Here is a 9,471-nt window from a genome sequence, read left to right as displayed (position 1 = left end):
CCCGCGGGCTCAGGCAATTCACTCATCTCAGCCTCCCAAAGGCACGGGATTACAGGCTGAGCCACTGAGCCCAGCTTATTCTCACTTTCTAATAGGCTCTGTTAACTCTCTTACTCTGAGGTAAGCTTAATTAACTCCTCTGTCCAGAGTCACTAATAAGTGAAACTGTGACTTACTCCAATAACGGGCACCAAAAAATTATAATTAACATTTCTGCTGAAAGGATGTTTTTCTAGCTATCAGCCTAGTCCTTCTGTTTAAATGACAGATCACCTGGTCTCCAAGATGAAAGAAATGGACAGGCATGATGGCATCAGCCCTCCCACCACATCCCCCAAGAATGTTACTCTAACCCCAAGAATGTTACTCTTGCTATCTCATCCATAAACAACACACTCCCAGTTAAATATCTTTTAGTTCCCTAAATCCAAGGACATTCCAAAATTAACACCTATATCTTAAGATTTTGTTTTACAGACCTTGGTGCAGACTCCCTGTCTACATGATTGATTACCTGAAACTCAGGCTACTGGTGTCCTGAACAGCTAATCACCATGGCAATGACAACCCCTTCCCACCATCACGTTCCACAGGAATGCCCTTTTGGCCACTTGATCTTAGTATCTGGCCATTCCTCTCTCTCAGGGAACTCAATAAACTCTTTTCTTCTAACTTTCTCTATGTAAATCTTTGCTAACTTGTGGTACTTGACTTAACACACGGAATAGTTTTGCAGTAAAAAGAAAAGTACTTAACCATATCTTAAAGAAACAAAACATTACTTTCAATCAGCTGCTTTACAAACCTCTTGCATAGCATGTAGCCAATTTCCTTTTGCAAACTTCTCCATGTCACATAGGCAATTCCCCTGACCCACACTAGACTCCAATACCATCTTATAAATACTTCTATTTAGCCCCTGCTTTTGGCAGACAGCAAATTCTCTCTGCTGCTCTGCCCATGTACCCTTTACAGCGTATCTTCCCTTTAATAAGTCTACCCTTCCTAATTCATAACAGTCTTGGCGAATACTTTCATCCCTGTGACCCGTCCATACCTAGCCCTATACATGGCCAAGTCCCACAGGACTGTTCCCACTACAGATGCCAGTTGCAAGTACTGTACTAGGCTTCTCATACTTCTGACCAACAGGCTACAAGTCACAGGGGTTCCCATGACTCCTTGCTCAGGTTCAATAATTTGCTCACAAAACTCAGAAAAACAATTTACTGCTATTTATTGCATTATTTATTGTAACGGATACAGCTTGGGAATAGCCAAATGGAAGAGATGCATAAGGGAAGATATGGAGAGAGGGGTGAAAAGCTTCCACAGCCTTGCTGAGCACACTACCCTCCCAGGACCTTGATGTGTTCACCAACTTGGAAGCTCTCTGAATTCTGTCACTTAGGGATTTTTGTGGAGGATTCATTACATAGGCATGATTGGTTAAATAACTGGACACTGATAATTGAACTCAAACTTCAACTTCTCTCCCTTCCTCTCTAACTATAGTTGGTTCCTCTGGATACCAGCCCCCATCATGTAGCTATCTAGGGGCCAACCAATGGTAAGCTTAGTAGCCTAAACTCAGGTATGGCTGGAAGGATCTCATTAGGAATAAAAAAAGACACTAAAATTCAGGAAATTCAGTGGTTTTAGGAGCTGTGCCAGGAACCAGGGCCAAAGACATACATGTTTTATTATACCGCATAAACAACTCTAACAACTTATATACAAAACAAACAAACAAACAAACAAACAAAAACAAAACAACCTGCAAGGACAGAACCCAAAATGGAGTTCCCTTGCCTCCTTCAGTCAGACAATAATCGTTTCCTGGAATCCTGGGCGAATTGCAGGACATCGAGATTAACATCTCCTAAAAATTTGTCTTTCAGTTATCAGCCCTGCCCTTCTCATCTATGTTACTGACCCGTCCACCTACCTGCCATCCACGTCCATCATCTTGATGTCATTTCCTATGAATATTTGCTTGCACTGCTGCACAAAAGAAGTTTTAAAGACCCCTAGCCTCAAGCACTTGCTGCCACAATTCCTTCAAACATTTGACCCTTTCTCTCCCTTGAAAAGTGAATCCATTCTTTTCTCTGATCTACTTTCTGAATAATCTTTCCTAATCTAATTTCTGTGCAATTCTTTGTATATCCATGGTACCAGCACTGGCCCACTGACCAAATATAACCTGATCAAAAAATGGGCAAAAGACTTGAATAGACATTTCTGCAAAGATGATACAGAAATGGCCAACAAGCATATAAAAAGATGCTTACCATAACTAGTCTTCAAAGAAATACACATCAAAACCACAATGAACACTGAGATACCACCTAACTCCAGTCAGAATGGCAATTATCAATAACTCAAAAAATAACAGCTGTTGGAGAGGGTGTGGCGAAAAGGGAACACTCCTACACTGTTGGTGGGAGTGTAAACTAGTGCAACCTCTGTGGAAAGCAGTGTGGCGATTCCTAAAAGCTCTAAACATCAACCTCCCATATGACCCTGCAATCCCGCTACTGGGAATATACCCTGAAGAACTCAAATCACTCTATAAAAAAGAGACCTGCACACGAATGTTTATCGCAGCATTGTTCACAATAGCAAGAACCCAGAACCAACCACGCTGTCCATCAAAAGAGGACTGGATTAAAAAAATGTGGCACATATACACAATGGAATACTATGCAGCCATAAAAAAGAACAAAATCATGAATTTCGCAGCAACCTGGATGGAGCTAGTGTCTATAATACTGAGTGACCTCTCACAGAAACAAAGATCTGAGTATCACATATTCTTACTCATATAGTGGAGGTTGATCAACCAATGCACTACCATAAGAAAATGACTGACAGCGGTGGGAAACCATGGGGGGGGTAGGACTAATGGTAGTAAACATCTGTCTGGGGACAGGGAGACACCTGTTATCAACAAGGGGGCCTAAATGAAGCATATCTGTATACCTAACCCTTAACTGTACCCCACAATATCAAAATAAAAAATATTGAGTAAAAAAAAAAAGCACACAATGAGATATTACCTCATATCCATTAGGATCACTACCATCATAAACAGAAAGTGCCGGGCTTGGTGGCTCAGCCTGTAATCCCGCACCTTTGGGAGGCTGAGGTGAGTGGATTGCCTGAGCTCGCAGGTTTGAGACCCGCCTGGGCAAGCAAGACCTCATCTCTACAATAAATCAAAAAAAATTAGCCAAGCGTGGTAGTACGTGCCTGTACTTCCAGTGACTTGGAAGGTTGAGGCGGAAGGATCGCCGGAGCCCAGCAGGTTGAGGCTGCGGTGGCCGGGAGCGGCCACTGCACTCCAGTCTGGGTGACTGAGTGAGACTCCATCTCAAAATAAATAAATAAATAAATAAAAATAAAAATAAGACAGAAAGTAACAAGTATGGTTAGCAAGGATGTGGAGAAATTGGAACCTCTGTGTACTGTTGGTGGGATATAAATGCTCCAACTGTTAGGGAAAACAGTATGAAGGTTCCTGAAAAAAAACTAAGCATAAAACTACATACTGGCCGGGTGTGGTAGTTTATGACTATAATCCCAGCACTTTGGGAGACTCAGGTGAGAGGATTGCCTGAGCCCATGGGTTCAAAACCAGCCTGGGCAACTTAGCAATACCTCATTTCTACAATAAATCAAGAAAAATTAGCTGGGCATGGTGGCACATGCCTATAGTTCCAGCTACTTGGAAGGCTGAGGTGGAAGTATCACCTGAACCCAGCTGTGGTGGCCATGAGCGTGCCACTGCCCTCTAGCCTGGCTGGCAGAGTAAGACTCTGACTCAAAAAAAACCCCCCCAAACTACAAATGATCTAGCAATCCCATTTCTGGGAATATAGACAAGAGAACTGAAAGGAGGCTCTAAGATAGTGCACAGTAGCACTATTCACAATAGCCAAGAGATGGAAGCATCCTAAGTGGTTATTAACAGATGAATGGATAAACACAATGTGAAATATACATACAACAGAATATTCAACCATAAAAAAAAAAAGTTTAAACCAGGTATGGGAGGCCGAGGTAAGAGGATTACCTAAACCCATGGGTTCGAGACCAAGCATGGGCAACTTGGTGAGACCCCATCCCTATACTAAATCAAAAAAATTAGTTAGGCGGGACGGCACGTGCCTGTAGTTCCAGCTTCTTGGAAGGTTGAGGCAGAAGAATCACCTGATCCCAGCAGATCAAGGTTGCGGTGGCTGTGAACGTGCCACTGCACTCCAGCCTGGGTGACAGAGTGAGATTCCGACTTTAAAAAAAAATAAATAAATCATGTCACATGCTACAACGTGGATGAATGTTGAGGGTATTATACTAAGTGAAACAAGCCAGTCAAAAAAACAAATAGCATATGATTCCACTTATATGAGGTATCTAACTTAGTCAAATTTTTAGGCTGGATGTGTGGCTCATGCCTATAATCCCAGCACTTTGGGAGATGGAGGCAAGAGGACTGTCTGAGTCCAGGGGTTCGAGACCAGCCTGGGCAACATGGTAAGACCTTGTTTCTAAAGTAAAGCAAAAATTAGCAGGGTGTGGTAGCACACACCTATAGTTCCATCTACTTGGAAGGCTGAGGCAGAAGGATTGCCTGAGCCCAGCAGGTTGAGGCTGCAATGACTGTGGGCAGTGTGCCACTATACTTTAGCCTAGGCAGCAGAGTGAGACGCTGACTCAAAAAAAAAAAATTTTTTTTTAGAAGCAGAGTAGATTGATGGCTATCAGGGGCTAAAGGAGAGGGGAAAGGGGAATTTATGTAACCAGTATAGAGTTGGGTTTGTAAGATGAAAAAGTTTCAGAGATCTGTTTCACAACAATGTGAATATATTTAACACTACTGAACTTACACTTAAAATGATTAAGATGGTAAATTTTATGTAATGCTTTTGCCACAATAAAAAAAATAACCTTTTAGAAGATATAAGCCAGGTGCAGTGGCTCAGGTCTGTAATTCCAGCAGTTTGGGAGGCAGAGGCTCTGAGGGTTGCCTGAGCCCAGGGGTTCAAGACCAGCCTGAGCAACTTGGTGAGACCTCATCTCTACAATAAAATAAAAAAAATTAGCTGGGCATGGTGGCACGTGCCTATAGTTCCAGCTATTTGGAAGGCTGAGGCAGAAGGACTGCCTTAGCCCAGCAGGTTGAGGCTGTGGTGGCCTTGAACTTGCCATTGCACTCCAGCCTGGGCAACAGCATGAGACTCCTAATCAATAAAAAAAAAGAAGACATACAAATCACAAGATAAATATTAAAATATAAAAGCATTTAAGATCCAGAATATCTTATTACCTGCAACAAATCCAACTACCAGGTCTTTTCCAGTAGTAGAACGTTGACCTTTGACCCAGACTGCTTTGAGGCTATTAAAAGTGTAGAAATAGACAAAATTGGAGCAGCAGAGACTGGAAATAACTGGAAACCACCCTCGATATGGTGCCAGGCTAGGGGAAAAACACAATAAGCAAAGTAAGGATCATGGATAAAAGTCATTAGAAACTGGCAAAGAAGTCCTAGGAAAGGCTGATCATCACTCACATAGTCTCAAGGTTTACTCCCACACTATTACAAGGACTTTAAAACTGTTCACACACCTAACATTCTGAAGGATGTCCAAATCAAGAAATATTTTCAGGCATTAATGATACCAAAGAAACAATATAAAGTCCCTCAGTTTTCTATAGTAGCATTGGTACATAAAATTGAAGACAATTTCATTTCGGCTGTTAGTTAACATAGCACCATTCATGTTTATTCCAGAGCAAGAACATTTAAAATAAAGAAATTATAGAAATTAGGTGTACAGAAAAAATGATCAGTGCATGTCATAAGGGCTCCTACTGGTCAAACCTGGAACAGTTTAAACACCAAAATAATTAAGTAATCAGTTGTAAACCACTGAAAAAATAAGAAATTTCTGATTCTACACCAATAATAAGTAGACAATAAATAAATGAGGGAGAAGAGGAGACTTCTGCTTACAGTAGAATACCAAGACTGGTAAATCTTTTTGCATCTTCATGGTAAATTTAGAGAAGTTTTGATAAGAAGTAGGACATTTGCATTGTCTTAAAGAATCTCCCCACAGTCTGCTTATGGTTACAAGGGAAGAAAAAAACAATTATACAGTGGCTAAATCAAATCCAAGAAATGATAATTAACCAATGAAGGGCAGGTGGACAATATGTGACTCAAGATGTGACACCCGAGGACATAATATCACCTGCACATTATTCTAGCCAAGGATACATAACCTCAATCTAATCATAAAGAATGAGGCAAATTTAAAACAAGAAACATTCTATTTTTTAACAAAAGGGAGGGGGACTACATTCTTTGAAAGTGTCAATGTCATGGGGTAAAAGGCTTTGATGTATGTAATTTATTCTTAAATAATTCTGAAAAAAATGCATGTGTGGTGTGTGTAATAAGGAGAAAAGGGAGGTGGGAAGGAAAGAGCATGAGCACAAATGATAAAATAAACAGGAAAAAATGTCAACAAACATGAATCTGGGCAGAGCATATATTGGTGTACTTTGTACTAATTTTAGTTTTATAAATTTTTGTATATTTGAAATTATTTCCAAATAAAAAGCTTAAAAAAAACTTTGCCGAATGTGCTGAAAGGACCACAGGCCCATCCCAGGCTGGCAAGTGTCGCACCCTGCCTGTGCTTATTTAGGTCTTACCACTAAGCCTCTTTTCTACACAGCCATCCAGACTGAGGAAGATCCAGAAACTTTGGGGTCATGGGAGCCACGGCTATGGCCGCACCAGCTAGTACCAAAAGCACCTGGGAGGCTGTGGTAATATTGGTGGCATGCACCACCACAGGATCAACAACGACAAATATCACCCCAGTTACTTCAGGAAAGTTAGTATGAGGCATTACTGCTTAAAGAGGAACCAGAGCTTCTACCCAATGTCAACCTTGATAAATTGTGGACTCTGGTAACTGAGCAGACACGGGTGAACACTGCTAAAAAGACTGGAGCTGCTCCAATCATTGATGTGGTGTGATTGAGCTACTACTACAAAGTTCCGAGAAAGGGAAAGCTCTCAAAGCAGCCTGTCTTCATGAAGGCCAAATTCCTCAGAAGAGCTGAGTAGAAGATCAAGGGTGTAGGGGAGCCTGTGTCCTGGTAGCTTGAAGCCACACAGAAGTCACACACATGCTAACAAATGCTTTTCAAAAAAAAAGTTAAAAAAAGAAATACATAATCTGTCTGAATGCATCTATCATGAATGAACTTAACAACTATTATGTTCTTCAGTTTACTGTACATAAAACAAAGCATTGGTTTCATGTAAGACTCCATGATCAAGAATCAAATGGCTAACTACAGATCTTTAAGGAACAATTATGTGTTTATAAATTCACAACATTACAAATTCACAACATTATAAAGCTATGAGAATGGATAGAAAGTGAGTGTGGGTGTACTGATAGCACATGAATCTCTTAACAAGTTGCTCTGTTTAACAAAGATGAAATGAGGTAGTACTCACAGGCCTTCTTCTTTAATGATCTCCAGGAGCACCATGTGTGTAGTTTTGGATTTTCTTTTCTCATCAACTACAAGACCAAATAGTAAATGTTTAAACTAAATCCTCTGAATATTATAATCTTCAGCATTAGAAAGTTTCACTGAAATGCCATTTACCTCACCTGAGCAATCTCTCACTCTATTCTTTGAGATCTCAAGTTTGCCTCAGAACTTAATGATCCTCCTGTGTGACCATGTGCTAAATTCTCACTGAAGATCCCTAGGATTTCATCCAATATTCATGAACTATAAAGCATTTTAATTCAATTACTAATTTCCAAAGTAAAAAACGTGACAGGAGAAATTTCTTTCTTTCTTTTTTTTTTTTCTGTTGGAGTCTCACTCTGTCACCCAGACTGGAGTGCAGTGGCCACTCCCAGCCACTGTAGCCTCAACCTACTGGGCTCCGGCGATCCTTCCGCCTCAGCCTTCCAAGCAGCTGGAACTACAGGCGCGTGCTACCACGCCTGGTTAATTTTTTATTTATTTTTTATTTATTGTAGAGATGAGGTCTCACCAAGTTGCCCATATATATATGTTTTCTCACTTTACCACCTTATAAAGTAGAAAGAAAATAAATCACTAGTTTCCTTTTATAGAAGAAGCTACAGACACAAAAGCTGTGAAGGTCATATCTGGTTGACATCAAAGTCAGGATTAAAACTCAAGTTTCCTAGACTGTGTTTTAGACTGTGTTCTGTCTCCTAACCTAAAAAATAAAATGTCTCAAAAGGATGAGAATTGGCTGGGCAGGGGGACTCGTGCTTATAATCCCAGCACTTTGAAAGCTGAGGTGAGAGGACTGCAAGAGCCTATGGGTTCAAGACTAGCCTGGGCAACTTGGTGAGACCACATCTCTACAATAAATCAAAAAAAGTAGCCAGGTGTGGTGGTATGTGCATGTAGTTCCAGCTACTTGGAAGCCTGAGGTGGAAGGATCGCCTGAGCCCAGTAGGTAGAGGCTGCAGTGGCCATGAACGTGCCACTGCCCTACAGCCCTACAGTCTAGGTGACAGTGAGACTCTTACTTAAAAAAAAAAAAGATGAGAACCCGGCATTTTCACTGAAAACAAAACCTCAATTAACTTCCAATTGCCTGCCCACAACTGAAAAATAATTTCAGAACATAACAATGTGAAAATAGTCCGGGTGTGGTGGCTCACACCTATAATCCCAGCACTTTGGGAGGCTGAGGTGAGAGGATTGCCTGAGTTCACGGGTTTGAGACCAGCTTGGGCAACTTGGTGAGACCTCATCTCCATAAAAAAAAAAAAAAAAAAATTAACCAGGCGTGGTAGTGCGTGACTGTAGTTCTGACTACTTGGAAGGCTGAGGCGGAAGGATCACCTGAGCCCAGCAGGTCGAGGCTTCGGTGGCCCTGAGCATGCCACTGCACTCCAGCCTGGGTGACAGAGTGAGACTCCAATTCAAAAAAAAAAAAAATTTACAAACGCATTTACCCTTTGATCCCGTAATCCCACATCTGGGAATTTATCCCATAGAATTTACAGAAACAACATGGCATGTGAACAAAATCTATTCTTACATCATTATCTGTAATAACAAAAGAGTAGAAACAATTCCAGAATCTATAATAGAGGTTAGGATGCATCCACACTATGGAATGCTTTACGGCTATATAACAGGAGAAAGATGCTCCCAATGTGCTAATTTGAAAGACATCCAAAACATACTGTTAAGTAAGAATATTTATTCTTATTTGCTTGTTATTCCATAAAAGAAGTTTGCAGGACAAGTAAAAAACTATTAAATATGTTATCTGCAGTGAAGAGGAAGGGGGACAGGACAGACTATCAGGGGTCCTCAAACTTTTAAAACAGGGGACCAGTTCACTGTCCCTCAGACTGTTGGAGGGGCGGACTA

At 41.0% G+C, this 9,471-nt stretch overlaps 1 protein-coding gene across 1 annotated transcript in view; it reads right to left on the bottom strand.

Moving 5' to 3' along the window:
* Window positions 1-9,471, bottom strand: part of LOC103249247 (peroxisomal membrane protein PMP34) — a 23,314-nt gene that overhangs the window by 13,069 nt on the left and 774 nt on the right. Inside the window, exons 2-3 of the mRNA XM_008047895.2 lie at window positions 7,550-7,616; window positions 5,333-5,484 (exon numbers count right to left, since the gene is read on the bottom strand). Of these exons, the coding sequence (XP_008046086.1) occupies window positions 5,333-5,484; window positions 7,550-7,616 (219 nt within the window). The remainder of the gene's footprint in view (window positions 1-5,332; window positions 5,485-7,549; window positions 7,617-9,471) is intronic.

This window comes from Carlito syrichta, unplaced genomic scaffold (assembly GCF_000164805.1).
Source record: "Carlito syrichta isolate Samal-C Ts95f unplaced genomic scaffold, Tarsius_syrichta-2.0.1 Scaffold118051, whole genome shotgun sequence".
NCBI classification, from domain to species: domain Eukaryota; kingdom Metazoa; phylum Chordata; class Mammalia; order Primates; family Tarsiidae; genus Carlito; species Carlito syrichta.
The sequence above is the reverse complement of the archived record's forward strand: the minus strand, read 5'-3'. Positions and strand labels throughout refer to the sequence as shown.